General features: G+C 35.2%; 2 protein-coding genes across 2 annotated transcripts; one reads left to right on the forward strand and one right to left on the reverse strand.

The window, feature by feature from the left end:
• Positions 1 to 2,094: 2,094 nt before the first annotated feature.
• LOC139854353 (calcium/calmodulin-regulated receptor-like kinase 1) lies at positions 2,095 to 4,040 on the reverse strand. Its single transcript, XM_071843661.1, has 2 exons — positions 3,738 to 4,040; positions 2,095 to 2,130 (listed from the first exon to the last, which is right to left on the reverse strand). The coding sequence occupies exons 1-2, from the start codon at positions 4,038 to 4,040 to the stop codon at positions 2,095 to 2,097; spliced, it is 339 nt and encodes a 112-aa protein (XP_071699762.1).
• A 696-nt stretch (positions 4,041 to 4,736) lies between these two features.
• Positions 4,737 to 14,062, forward strand: LOC139851581 (cullin-4-like). The gene is made up of 17 exons (XM_071840660.1): positions 4,737 to 5,101; positions 6,248 to 6,363; positions 6,466 to 6,812; positions 6,920 to 7,100; positions 8,620 to 8,742; positions 8,865 to 9,152; positions 9,504 to 9,629; positions 10,227 to 10,328; positions 10,490 to 10,543; positions 10,634 to 10,740; positions 11,108 to 11,168; positions 11,658 to 11,789; positions 11,881 to 12,018; positions 12,117 to 12,197; positions 12,326 to 12,406; positions 12,537 to 12,617; positions 13,422 to 14,062. The coding sequence occupies exons 1-17, from the start codon at positions 4,753 to 4,755 to the stop codon at positions 13,533 to 13,535; spliced, it is 2,481 nt and encodes an 826-aa protein (XP_071696761.1). The 5' UTR covers positions 4,737 to 4,752; the 3' UTR covers positions 13,536 to 14,062.
• The last annotated feature ends 676 nt before the right edge of the window (positions 14,063 to 14,738 follow it).

Genomic DNA, 14,738 nt, shown 5'->3' on the forward strand with positions numbered 1-14,738 from the left:
TTATATCAATTAACCGGTTACGACACAAGGTCGGGCGAAATGTGTTCAATTAGTCCTATGGCTCGTTACGACTCGATTAAGTATAGCATGTGAATCACGTTGTCAAGTTTCATACAAGAAACAAGTATAAAAGCATGTTAGAATGATTGTATAAAAGTTTGGTTAAGTTTGACTAAAAGTCAAACTTGGTCAAAGTCAACGAAAAAGTCAACGCGTTCGGGTCGGGTCCCGAACTATTTTTCTATGCTAAATATTCATATACAAGTATATTAAAACAAGTTTCATGTGAATCGGAGGTCGGTAGCTAGTCAAACATTTCACGTGAAATGGGACAAAGAGGTCAGAATCTGACCAGGTCTATCTGCGCGCCGCGCGGGGTGGGGTGCGCGCCGCGCCATTTCCTGTACAGGCAATTCTGGTCAGTTTTCAAGTAAGCACGACCCAAAACCCAAATAATCCTAACTCACAAACCGCAAACCTCCTAAACATGTATCTCACGTCGTTGGAAAGGTATTTTAACAAGGAATACAACTAAACACTTTTCATAGATCATAACCGACAATTTCCAAATCGAAAACATCATCAAAGTTCATCATTTTCAACCAAAAATCAAAGAAACGCATTTTATGATTCGGGAACTTTTAACATACAAATGATATGACGTTTTGAAGGTAATAACGCATACATTGCAACTAGACGCATATTCCAAGTTTCAATAAACATTTACTACGTCAAAATCACTAGCCACGTTATCGTTTCAAAATCAATTTCGACACAAATGAGACTTATGATTCACTAATCAAACGCTAGCATACATCACACCATTTCGAAGCTATTTACGCATACAATTTAACTAGTTAACTAGCATACATTCAAACAAGTGTCTCAACTAGCATTCAACCGCATCAAGTTCCTACCAAAACGATAATCGATTCCCAAAAACACATTTCATGTTATTGAGCTAGTTTTTCATCATCCAACATATCAAAACGAAGCTAATGAAGTAACTAACACTTTTAACACATACACTTTATCTTATAACATCATTTGAGCAACCAAAACTCAAGATTAAGCTAGACCCATTTGGGTGTTCATGTCATATTTTCAAAACACGAAGAACGAGCATACAAATTACATACACGACATCCCTACGAGCCATAGACACTAATTAACCACTTGACAAGTCTAAAAACGAATTTAACAAGTTAGGGTTTCATGAGAAATTCTTACCCCATGCCATGAGACTAGTATCAAATCGAAGAGGATGAAACGAGGATTCCAAAAGTACAATTTGTTTTGATGTTGGATTGCTAAATCCGATTTAGATGATGAATTAGTGAGTTGGTTGAAGTTGATGTTCTTGGTGACTAGAGAGAAAAAGGAAGTAGGAGATAGATGGAAATGAATGGTGGAAAGAGTGGGTTGACTAGTTGACCTAGTCAACTAGTTTGCCCACTTGGCAACTTCGGTCCCTCAATTTTCAAAGCGGGTGCGGGAATTAACCAAACGAATATTTTTAAAACGCTCGAGTAAACGGGTGATGTCAAAATTAAATAGCGGGAATATAATGAACGTTACTCACGGAAACTATTAATTTAAATACGAAAGATTATGTTTAAAAAAAAAAAGACGGTGTTAAAATTAAATTTAACGGAAAAACGCGGGATGTTACACAAACCAATAACCAACCGAATACGCGAAACAAATTTTTTATTTTTTTTTATCAGTAGAGTGCGCCACGCGCACCCCTTGGGGTGCGCGGCGCGTACAGGCCCACATTCAGTTCTGTTCGGTTTTGTCAATTTTCAATTAAAGATCTCCCACTTCCCGACATATTTAGACGAAATGCTTTTCACAACATGTTATAATGGTTAAAACTCACACGATTCAATAATAAAATGAGTTTTACAAAACGGGGCCCACATCGGCCGTTTTACGAGTTTTATACAAAAGTTCGAGTTTCGACCACACTAGTTTAAATTCCAAACGACACTAAGAGCATGGCGTTTGGGGTTAAACTACCCACATCTCGGTCAAACTCCAAAAGCTATCACATCCAAAAGCGTCCCCTATCAAACAACAAGCGAAAAATCTCTAATCCAACCGTACGCCCTTATCCTTATCAACGCCCTAGCCTATAAAAGGATAAACAACGAGAGGGTAAGCAAAGCTTAGTGAATGCAATAATTATACATATACATATATAACTTACTTACTTGCAAATACTTACAACATATCCGCATACATACTAGCAACATAATTAGCATACCTTTATAATGTATAACGCTAAATCCTCGATAACATAAGCTAGTATAACAATATCATATAGTGCAACAACACAATACGTTACAACACAATACATAAGCATTGATGTTCACAACATCCATTAGTATTCGAATCCCAAGGCTAGCTCAACGAATGGTATCGTCAACATCGAACTTAATTCCCATTCGTCCCAATAAATGTGGTATCGTCAACATCGAACTTAAACCCACATATGAGGTATCGTCAACATCGAACTTAAAACCCTCATCGAATTTCACTACAATAGCGGTATGGCTTCGTCAACATCGAACTTTAAATCCATACATGAGGTATCGTCAACATCGAACTTAAACCCTCATCAAAACGTACCAACAATATACTCTAGGATATGGTATCGTCAACATCGAACTTTAACCCATACCCCACAAGCAAATAAATCATATAGATACATATATAATTATTCCACTCACCTCAATGATTTGGTGATGATTTTATACTTCCGAATGCTTCAAAGCTGAGTACCTAATACAATAAGTACTCAATCAACAAACAAACTTGTTGGGCTAAACACCAACAATTCACTCAAGCGCATTTAATGACTTAAATGCATTAAATGCCCAATTTTCACTAAAACCGCCCCTTAAGGGTCAAGACCATCGTCAATCACCTAAAAGCTAGTGATTAAGGTCTATCAACACTAACTATAACACAATTAGGGTAATTCATACCCATAATCTCAAACTATGTAAATCATTAACCCCTTTGACTCATTTAAAGTCAACACACCCATTTCGGGTCATCCACTAACCCAACTAACACCCATTTACCAATTAGCTAGGTGTGCTAGTAATTAACTAACCAATTAGGACTCATAACATCGATTAACACTTTGAAGCCCTAAGTTAGTTACCATTGAGTCTTCATGACTCCATCTTACCCATGAACACCCAAAATCAACAAATATGGGTTTTATGTTCTTCATTTACCCAAACCCTAACCCTACACAAAATCAAAGTAAGGAAATCAAGATTAGAGCTTACCATTACAACCCCAACGTAGCTAGTGAGTAGATAAACGACTTTAATACCCGCACTATGGCCCGAGAACAACTTTTTCCTCTTGGATTTAAGCTTTCTCACTCAAGAAATCACACTCTCTCTCCAAAATTAAAGTGAAGAAGATAAGGTTGTTGAAAATGGAGTGAATGATACCCCAAGATCTGACCTACTGGCCTCCAATACGTCCAGAAGTGAAATTACCAAATTGCCCATCAAAATATCTGAATAAACACAATAGAACCCGGCTACAGTGAGGAGTGCGCCAGGCGCACCCCTAAGTGTGCGCTGAGCGCACCCTGCTCAGTTCGCCCTCTGACCTCTGTTTTAATATACAAGGTCACCCACACTTCATGTACCATAATTACACTGATGTACAATTATTATTAGGGTCTTACATGTACAAATAATAACTACCTCAGTATGAAACTCTTTCTCGCCTTGTTTCGAATTAGTTGCAAGAACTTTAACAGCGACAGTCTCACCGGTGCTCATCGCAGCTTTGTAAACAGGACCAAAAGCCCCTTGGCCTATTATAGACGTAAAATTAGCACCGTTTGCTCGAATGGGGACAGTTGATGCTCGCTTAGAACTGTTGTTACCAATCTGAGATCGTCTCCGATGAAACCTAAAGCAAACTAGTGTAATTATAGCCGAAAGCGCTCCAATCACTACCCCACTCGATATCCCAATTATTAGACCTGATGCTTTCGCTTTCATCTCTTTATAACTGTTTTGGTATTTGTTATGCAACAAACTGTTCCATCAACACACCTATTTTTGGTTGATCAACAAACTTTTCTAATTAGTACCTAAAATGATCACTATTACACACTTATATATGGATATATAATTAATATATAATTTAGACAAGATGAAGATGATGAATGTATGAAGATATAAATGTTTTGTTTAACAGAAGGACTAATGAAATTAGAATTTACAAATATGAGGGACTAAAGATGTAAATATTTAGAAGGTGACTTAGAAGGTAACCTGTTATAACAGGTTAAATGTATACAATAAGAGAAAATATAAAGTTAAATGCATACAATAGAACTTTTAAAAGTTGAATGCATACAATAGGATTTTAATAAAAGTTTAATGCATTTTGGTGCCATTATACCATATTTTACACATTTTAATAAACCGCAAAGTTATCATCAATTCATCAATAATTAGTAAAATTCATTAAAAAAAGTTAAAAATATGTCAAGGTAACCCTAGGAGTCGAGGACTATTTTAATTATTTTCATTTTCTAGACATCCAAATCCAAACACCCCCAATAGCTTTACAGATTCGTAACTCATTTTCTTCTTCCTCCTCCTCCTTCTTCTTCCTACACATCTCCTTCGTATTACAGTAATTATTAATTATTAATTACTCATAATTATTAACCATAATCATATATTTAATTAAATTCAATTTCATATGTCGCAACCCTCACACACCAACCGCAAACGTTCATCCACAAATTTCACTTCACCTCCACCCCCATCACCCACAACCACCGGCGGCGGCGGAGGACCTCATTTTCCGGCGATGAAGAAAGCCAAATCACAAGCCGTATCCTGCTCTCAAGATTACAAAAACGGTTTTCAATTTGATAATAATAGTAATAATAATACTAATATGAATATTTCTTCCTCAATGATCGATGATACAACTGAAATTGATGCTGGCCGTACCTCATCTGCCGGTGGATTAGCAGCGAACTTATCTCGGAAAAAAGCTCAGCCGCCTCAACCTGCTAAAAAATTCGTAATTAAGCTACATAAAGGTTGTTGATTCAATTTCTAACCTAACTTACTCTTTTACTTCAATCACTCTTCTGTATCTATGCTAGGATTTCACAGTTTGTGTTGAATTAGGTGTTCTATTACTGAATTGTAGATGTAGGGTTTTGGATTTATGGATTGATTTAAGTTCAGCGTATCTATAATTATGTATGTTTAAGATGAAATTGAGTAGCTAATTATGAGAGTTTTCAACGTTATAGGTATTAGTTGTCTAGATAATGTATGTATCATTTGTCACTAATATCAGATTTGTAATATAATCTTGTAGATGAGAAGAGCTTTATAGAATGTTCTTTAGTTTACATTCAGAATTCATTCACTTTAACAATGCTGAAGTTTTGATGTGGATGTTGGCGCTTTTTACAGTAAAAACATGTGAAATTTACTTGTAAGTTTAACTTGAGTATGTGGCTGGATATTTTATAGTGATATCCATAGTTGTTATAGCTCAGATGAACAATTGGACACTGCTGACTTTCTCAGTCATGATTCATGTGTGTAAGAATTGGATACAACGAATAATTGATATATTTTTATTTTTGTTTTAGATCAATCAGGAAATGCTGATAGTGCCAATTATTAGGGTCATCATTTATTTCTTGTGAATATCATGGATTTCCTTTTATATTACTCTTTCTGATGTTTATGTCAGTTCATTATGATTATATGATGCTGCTTTTAAATGTGAAGGGTGATACATTATAATGTGCTGCAACTTTTAATTTTTTAGCTTTCTTTGTATTCTATTTTTCGGTTTTTTTTTTCCCTAAAGAAAAAGCCACGCATTTGATTTCTGTGAAAATTTTATCTTGAACAGCTCAAGGGCATGAAAACACCTCTTTACGTGTCTTCTTCTTTGTTTGTTTACCAAAGAAGAATTCATAACAAAAGAAAAGTAGCATGAAAGTCTGTGACATGTGGACACTTCATATCGCTACGTTAAAATTACCATTTTACTATCCACATATCCAATTAGTTTTAGAGACCTACTTCATTGTTATTGTTTTAAGCATGGTGTTTTAACATTTTTGAATCTTGTCTTGTTTTTTTACTTCGTTGATGTTGCATGCCACATGAGTTTTTTTTGAAATATTTTTTTTCTTCTTGATTTGTATTTTCTTTTAAAGGCAAGCCAACCTTGCCAACCGATTTTGAGGAGAATACATGGGCAGTCTTGAAGTCAGCAATTAGTGCCATATTCTTGAAGCAGCCAGATCCTTGTGATTTGGAGAAGCTTTATCAAGTGAGCAGTACTTCTTTATTTTTTGTAATACAATTAACTAATAATCTGACCATCCACTGACATTAATCTGACCATCCATTTTTTTATTCATTTCAATTATAGTCGGTCAATAATCTTTGCCTTCACAAAATGGGCGGAAGTCTTTACCAACGGATTGAAAAGGAGTGTGAGGCTCACATATCTGCTGCTATACACTCATTAGTTGGTCAAAGTGAAGATCTTGGGGTTTTCTTATCACTTGTGCAAAAAACCTGGCAAGATTTTTGTGACCAAATGTTGATGATCCGTGGCATAGCGTTGTATCTTGACCGTACATATGTAAAACAAACTCCGAATGTGCGGTCACTATGGGACATGGGTCTACAACTTTTCCGGAAGCATCTATCAATAGCTTCAGAAGTCGAGCATAAAACAGTTTATGGCCTTCTGAAAATGATAGAGAGTGAGAGGTAAGTAAACCACCAGACCTTTGGCACTTTAATATTGGATTAGATCTGAATATTCATGTATTCATGTATTCTTTATAATTGACGTGCATTTATTTTTTACTTGCCAGATTAGGTGAAGCAGTTGATAGAACGCTCCTCAGTCATCTCCTGAAGATGTTTACTGCCTTGGGAATTTACTCTGAATGTTTTGAGAAGCCATTCCTTGAATGTACATCAGAGTTTTATGCTGCTGAAGGAGTAAAATATATGCAAAATTCTGACGTTCCAGATTATTTGAAACATGTAGAGGTGTGCATCTCCTCTCTTACCTCATTTAACAATTCTGTGTTTGGTCAAACTCTGCCCACAGGAAAATGGCAAGACATAAACTAAGAGGCAGTTAAATGGGCGAGTCTGGGGTGAAAACCTTTTTTTGGTTATGGGTAATACTCAAAACACTTTTTGTTTAAATTATATAAATAAATAAATAATAATTTGTGTGTCAAACATTCCTTTCGTATGAGGTTTTCCTTGTTCAGGTTACCTGGGGAGGGTGAGTATTTGTAGTTAGATTTATGCGTCGTAATTGGTTTATCTTGTGGACCCTTATCCTGACCACCCCAATATGTACCGCTTGTGAGGTTTGAACTTGAGACCTCTTGTGAGAAAGATTACCAAGAAGATGGCTTTATAAAATATTTTTTTCAAGTTATTTGATAATGGCAGCTACATGGGCCTATGCTTAACCAGTAGTACACTAGTACTTACGGGTTTTCGATAAGTGTTGCTTGGTGGTTGAGATACAACACAACTACCGCTAATGCTCAAAAACCTTTCATGATAGCCCTGTATTTCACAAGACCCAGTTTGTATTACTTACCTTTTCTAATTTTTTTTTTAATAAAATGATTTAGGATGTTCAATGCTATACGAAATGCACCTTGGGCTAATATCTTCCATTTCAACTTTTTGTCTCAATCATATGTAGTTGGTTATTAGTTCCATCTAGGAATGACTATGGATCGGAATGATGCCATATCCACATCCATATCCATTAACCAAAGTTTCATCCATATCCATATGCATTCATGTTTAATTCATCCATATCCATATCCAATGGATTATTCGGGTTAAAGGATATCCATTGGATACTTCTATCATTAAATATTTTTTTCAACTTAATACTATTCAATGTTGTAGCTTGTTATAAATTTATATAATAAAATATATAATTATAATTACTTAAAAAAATAAGTCGTAACGTATATAACATATGCTCTAAATAATCTAATTGACTAGTCTATCGTAACTTTTGTATATATATACAAATATGTTCCGATAACAATACATATTAGAATATGATCATCTCTAAGTGTGCATTGATCGAAATATCAGTTTATTATGGAGGGAAATATCCCGCAATTAAGTATCAGACACATTTAAATTTTAATGCAATGAAAAGTGAAAAGAATGTGTATAAAGTTAATTAATAGTGTATATAATATAACTATTAGTAATTATGATGATATATTTATATATGTTCATATATTTAAGCATTTTGGGTGATATCGGATTCATCCATGGATTACAAATTGTCATCCATATCCGATCCAGTAAACATCCGTATCCAATATTTATCCATTTAGATCATCCATATCCGTTTAAGAGGATCGGATCGGATGTTAATTGCCAATCATATATGATGACTGGATGTAGAGATGGAACTTCCATCTCTACATCCAGTTATCATATATGCTTTTTTTATTTTTATACATATACTGGTATGATAATAATGAGGATGATGTGAAACATGTGTTCATTGTTGCAGGTAAGGTTGCATGAAGAACATGACAGATGTTTACTTTATCTCGATGCTAGTACAAGAAAACCGTTGGTAGCAACCGCTGAAAGGCAACTTCTTGAGCTCCATATTTCTTCGATACTTGATAAGGCATGGATACTTCCACACTCCCTTTTTTTTAACTTTTTTTATTCTTTTTTTGTTGTTGTTGTTGTATTTATCATTTTTATAAATTTAGTATAACCATTAAAGTATGTGGTAACTAAATCTAGGGTTTCACAATGTTGATGGATGGTAATCGAACTCAAGATCTTCAAAGGATGTATACACTTTTCTCTAGAGTAAGTGCCTTAGAGTCGTTACGACATGCCCTTAGCATGTACATCCGGAATACGGGACAGAGCATCGTAACAGATGAAGAGAAGGAAAAAGATATGGTGTCATCCTTGTTAGAATTCAAGCTGTTGCTTGATAAAATATGGGAAGATAGCTTTTCTAAAAATGATATTTTCTCTAACACAATCAAAGAGGCTTTTGAGCATCTCATCAATCTTCGCCAGGTACCATTTTTGTTATATTACTAAACTCAGTGTTGCAGAACTCAAAATTACTAGGCGAGTATTTGGTCAAACTCGGTCAAACTTGGTCACACACGGCCAAAAACTCGGGGATTACTGGTAAAACTCTGCCAAATCTCCGGATTACTCCGAAAATTGGTCAAGATAGGTCAAAGTTAAATTTGGTCCGAGTACTCTCCGAGTTGCCGAGTACTTCTTAAAAAGTCCCGACCGAGTACTCCCGAGTAGCGATTTTTGTATCTTTGATTATACTTTAATTTCCAAGTAGGTTCATGTAGAGAGTATGCCTGTTATTGTTGTAAAACTTACAGAATTTTAATTTGCTATCTGCAGAATCGTCCTGCTGAATTGATAGCCAAGTTTCTGGATGAGAAACTTCGTGCTGGTAATAAGGGTACATCTGAGGAAGAATTGGAGGGAACACTTGATAAAGTCTTGGTTTTGTTCAGATTCATACAGGTACCTAGAAGATCAATTTTTGTTGCGTATTGTGTTAAAATGGGCAATTTCTGGTACTGCCCCAATCCATCGGTTGACCACAAACAACTCTTTGTCCAAGAAAATCTTTGTTACAATTAATTAGCATGTCAATTGCCTTTCAAAATTTTATTATTTTAGTAATTATATAACTTTAGGTATATGACTCATGATGTTATATTTATTAGAAGTTACCTTCAGTGACTTTTTTGATTCGTCTGACCCCTATGTTTCTAACCTTTTTCTTTTGGCCAGTAATGAACCGTTGTCTTAGTGGTTGTTATATACATGGCCTGTCATGTATATAGACTCACCTTTTCATGCTTCTGTTACTTTAAGTTTTATGTGGTTTTTCACGTGTCTTGTATTGTAACGCCTATTAGATGATATATTAAATTTGATGGGGTCTCATCCCCTTTACCCATAAGTAAACGGTTCATTACTGGCACCTCTACAGTATTTCATATAATATCTTTTTTCATTATTTTATTTTTAAAAATTTGTATCTCGTAGGTTTTTGAATTTCATTGCTGTTGTCGCTAAATTTTACATTGATTTATGGCTCATTTTGTAATATAGGGTAAGGATGTGTTTGAAGCCTTCTATAAAAAGGATCTTGCGAAAAGGCTTCTTATGGGAAAGAGTGCATCTATCGATGCTGAGAAGTCTATGATCTCCAAGGTTTTGAATCTATATCTTTCTACTTGCTGTTTTATTTTATTTTATTTTGTTTGAAAAGCAAAAGATGATGGAAACAGTTGATTTAAAAGAACAGTTTTTTTCTACTTTCTGTATTATGCATGCCTATTTGCTGTTAATTAATTTCTTGTCCATTGTTATAGTTGAAAACCGAATGTGGTAGCCAATTCACCAACAAGCTTGAAGGAATGTTTAAGGTGTGTATCATGACTTATAACAAGCTACTGGAAATATAACAGCATGAAATCATTATTCTGAACATTTTACTGGTAATTCCGTTTTCTTAGGACATAGAGTTATCAAAGGAGATAAATGAATCTTTCAAGCAATCATCTCAAGCTAGGACGAAACTCCCTTCGGGAATTGAGCTGAGTGTCCATGTGTTAACAACTGGGTATGCTTTACAGTTCTGACCTTATATCGTGAAAATGACTGAAAACAGTGTCGTAAAACCCGGAATTACTCGTCGAGTACTCGGTTTTTGCAATTCTCGGAGTACTCAGTGAGTACTTGGTCAAAACTCAGGGTAACATGAGAAATCTAAAACTCGCAGTTACTTGGAAAATCGTTCAACATTCAGGATTACTAGGAATATCCGTCAAAATTGGTCTAAGTTAAATTTGGTCAACATCCGAGTACTCCCCGAGTTGCCAAGTACTCCCTAAAATGTCCCGAGTACTCCTCGAGTAGCGATTCTTGCAACCTTGACTGAAAATCAACTTTCTTTTGCCAACCATAGTAACATGGATAACTGAACGCAGGTACTGGCCAACATATCCGCCAATGGATGTTCGCCTACCTCATGAGTTAAATGTTTATCAGGTATGACATGAAGGAACTAGGAATCTACTAAGAGGTTTCTGAAATGGGCTGGTTGGCTAACAGTTTGAAATGGCTAGTTTTTGATATGGGGCTGCAACTGCTCGGGTTGGGTCAGACAGAAACACTTTCTATCCACTCATTTTTGTAACTGGTTCCAAAATAGGATTCTAATGATTAAACTATTTGTCAAGTCACACATGATTACTAAAGTTGTATTTGTTTGAGAAAGCTAAATTTTAGAAGTAGATGATTTTGGAGGTTTAAAGCACTTGAAAACTTGAATTTGGCGACCTTCAACCTATTTAAACCGTTTTGCTTCTGTTTTATCTTCTATTATTTTGATTATTAATGTTACTGAGCATTCAGAGATGTAAATCGTAACCTGAATTGACTCATACATAAGTAAATGGGTGTATGTCGTCATCTTTAGCTCTATAATGCTCTTCAGCTTTTGATTAACTATAAGTTGAAACCTTTTCATCGGTGCAGGATATATTTAAAGAATTTTACTTGAGCAAGTATAGTGGTAGACGATTAATGTGGCAAAATTCATTGGGTCATTGTGTCTTGAAAGCCGAATTTCCAAAGGGCAAAAAGGAGCTCGCAGTTTCCTTATTTCAGGTTATCCCTTTATCTGATCTTGAATAGTTGGTCAATATATGACGTTTTCTTGATGTTTCTGTATATAAAAATGCTAACTATTTCCTTTCAGACTGTGGTTCTGATGCTGTTTAACGATGCGCAAAAGCTTAGTTTTCAAGATATCAAGGATGCTACAAGCATAGAGGACAAGGAGCTGAGAAGAACTTTGCAGTCCCTTGCTTGCGGGAAAGTTCGTGTCCTCCAAAAGGTGGTTATTGATTTGAATTATTTTTTTCATTGTTATTTATTTTATTTTGTTTTTTTGATAATTATCGAAAAACAAACTGATATCAATCTTTCATTCAGATTCCAAAAGGTAGAGAAGTGGATGATACCGATTCATTCATGTTCAATGATGTATTTACTGCACCTCTCTATCGTATAAAGGTGAGTAGACTGAAAAAGCGTATGCTGAATAAATTGTTATTTACTAATATTATAACGGTTCGAACGTTGCTCGAAGTGTATGCAAGTCTTTTTAGTCCTTTTCTTTTTAATAAAAATTGTGGCTACAGGTTAATGCTATCCAGATGAAGGAAACCGTGGAAGAAAATGCAAGTACTACAGAGAGAGTATTCCAAGATCGTCAATACCAGGTCAAGATTTTACTCAATCATCCAAACATGATCGTTCATTCAAACTGTCTTAAATTCTCTGTTACATGATACGTTTGGTATTTTTATACCAGATATTAGAGTCCTGATTGCCTTTTGAGACATATTGCAGGTTGATGCTGCTATTGTTCGCATTATGAAAACTCGTAAAGTTCTGAGCCACACACTTTTGATAACCGAACTCTTTCAGCAGGTAATCATCTATTTATCATGAATGGGCTATTTTTGTCATCAAGTATTTTTAATGGACCAACATGATGTTGTATCACACAGTCCCCTTCACCCACATCCTGCCCCTACTTATTCATTGTGCGCAGCTTATGAACTCATGAATGTATGTGGCAAAATTGGCTGGTTCGGGCTGTTGGGTCAATAGGGTTGTAGAACTCGGTAAAACTTGGCGAGTACCCGGTCAAACTAGGCCAAAACTCGCGATTACTCGGAGAATCGGTCAAAACTGGACATTGCTCGAAAAATCGGTCAAAACCCAGGACTACTGGAAAATCTGTCATTTCTTGGTCAAAGTCAAACTTGGTCAACATCCGAGTACTACCCGAGTTACCGAGTACTCGCTAAAAAGTCCCAATCGAGTACTCCCCGAGTAACGATATTTGCAATCTTGTTGGGTAACGAGCCAACCCATGTTCCAAAAACTTCTCTTTTTAATACAATTTTACTGTTCAAGGATTTCTTATAATTGTGTCATATCTTCAGGAGGATTTATGCAATTATTAGTTTATTACACACTTTCTGAGGCTTTTGAAACTTTCGATCCGTTTAATCTGTTTCTCTTTTTGCTAATCCTTATATTATAACATTTGATCCGTTAGAGAAATTTCACATAAATTGAATTTACCCATACGTAGTCGAAGTTCTAGAAATATGTGAAACCTGTTCAAATATTATAAAAGATTTGAGCCTGATTTTTATGGACCGGTGTCTTTTGTGTTTTTTTTGTTTTTTTTTGTGTTTTTTTTGTTTTTGTTTTTTGGAACAGCTTAAATTTCCTATAAAACCAGTTGACTTGAAGAAGAGGATTGAAAGCCTTATTGACCGGGAATATTTAGAGAGAGACAAGAGCAACCCGCAGATATACAACTACCTAGCATGAGCATGAGCATCAAAATAAGTATTATGTTTGCTTGTACATGGCATCGAGATTTGTCCTTGTACGATTTCCCTGCCAATTATGTAGTCATAGCTTTTCTTCTCGTTGTAAAGTTTTATTTGCTCGGTGGTGTTCGTATTGTTAAACACTCTTACCTGTTGCACTACTTTTGAGACCTAAGCAGTAAGTTTATTTACACATATGCAAAGCATATGCTTTATATCTTGTACCAGATCTATCAGGGTAAACAAGTTTACTGCCTTACGAGATGTCCAAATGCCTAGCCCTTGTACTGATCGTCTCATTCATATTCATTCTCATATAAACAATATTTTGTATCGACTAAAGATTGTCTGCGATAAAGCAGCTGTTGTTCGGAGAAGGAGATTAGATTTTTTTTTTTTTTTTTTTTTTTTTTTTTTTTTTTTTTGTTGTTGTCTTGCAACAACAAACTGAAAGCTAGGGAACTCATAGTTGAAAAAACATAAATGTATTGTTGTTTGGTTATACATAATTCATTTTCTTCAGTATTTTAAACATTAATCATGATATCATCATGATCATGATAGTGATGAAAAGAACACAGTAACGAACATATGAACTTGTTCAAATCAGTTCTTGAACGTATGAACTTGTTCAAATCAGTTCTCGATTTAGACTAATTGGTTTGTATCCCCCTAAACTTGTTTAGCCACAGGAACATTCCTTATAGTTCTTTAATCAGTTTACAAGTGATGAATTTATTTCACAATCATGATTTTAGAGTTTTCTTGTTCCCCGAGTATGGAAGATTAGGGAAGCTGTAAAAGAACAATTCGAACACATTTTGACATTGATCATCAACTATAAACAACCTAAATCTACCCATTCACATGTAAAATGGCTCATACATTCAACTGATACCACGTAGTTCCAACGAATTAAACTTTGACACAGGTAATCGTTTTCATCTACCTTCAGTTCAACTTTGTATTTATTTAGTTTCAAAGGTTCACATAATTGACAAGAATTTCAGCAACACAATTATACAATCTTTATGATTAAAGACATTGACAACTGTTACCTCTTTACAAATGCATGTTCCTAACTGCAAAGCCACCATGAGGGAACAATGCATTCAAATAGTTTAGCCTAAGAGATGAAGCCATCTCCTGCTGCAACTAGCAACCAGTGATATTTAGGCATTTCACATACTACAATTTAACG

The sequence above is a fragment of the Rutidosis leptorrhynchoides genome, chromosome 6 (assembly GCF_046630445.1).
Source record: "Rutidosis leptorrhynchoides isolate AG116_Rl617_1_P2 chromosome 6, CSIRO_AGI_Rlap_v1, whole genome shotgun sequence".
NCBI lineage: Eukaryota > Viridiplantae > Streptophyta > Magnoliopsida > Asterales > Asteraceae > Rutidosis > Rutidosis leptorrhynchoides.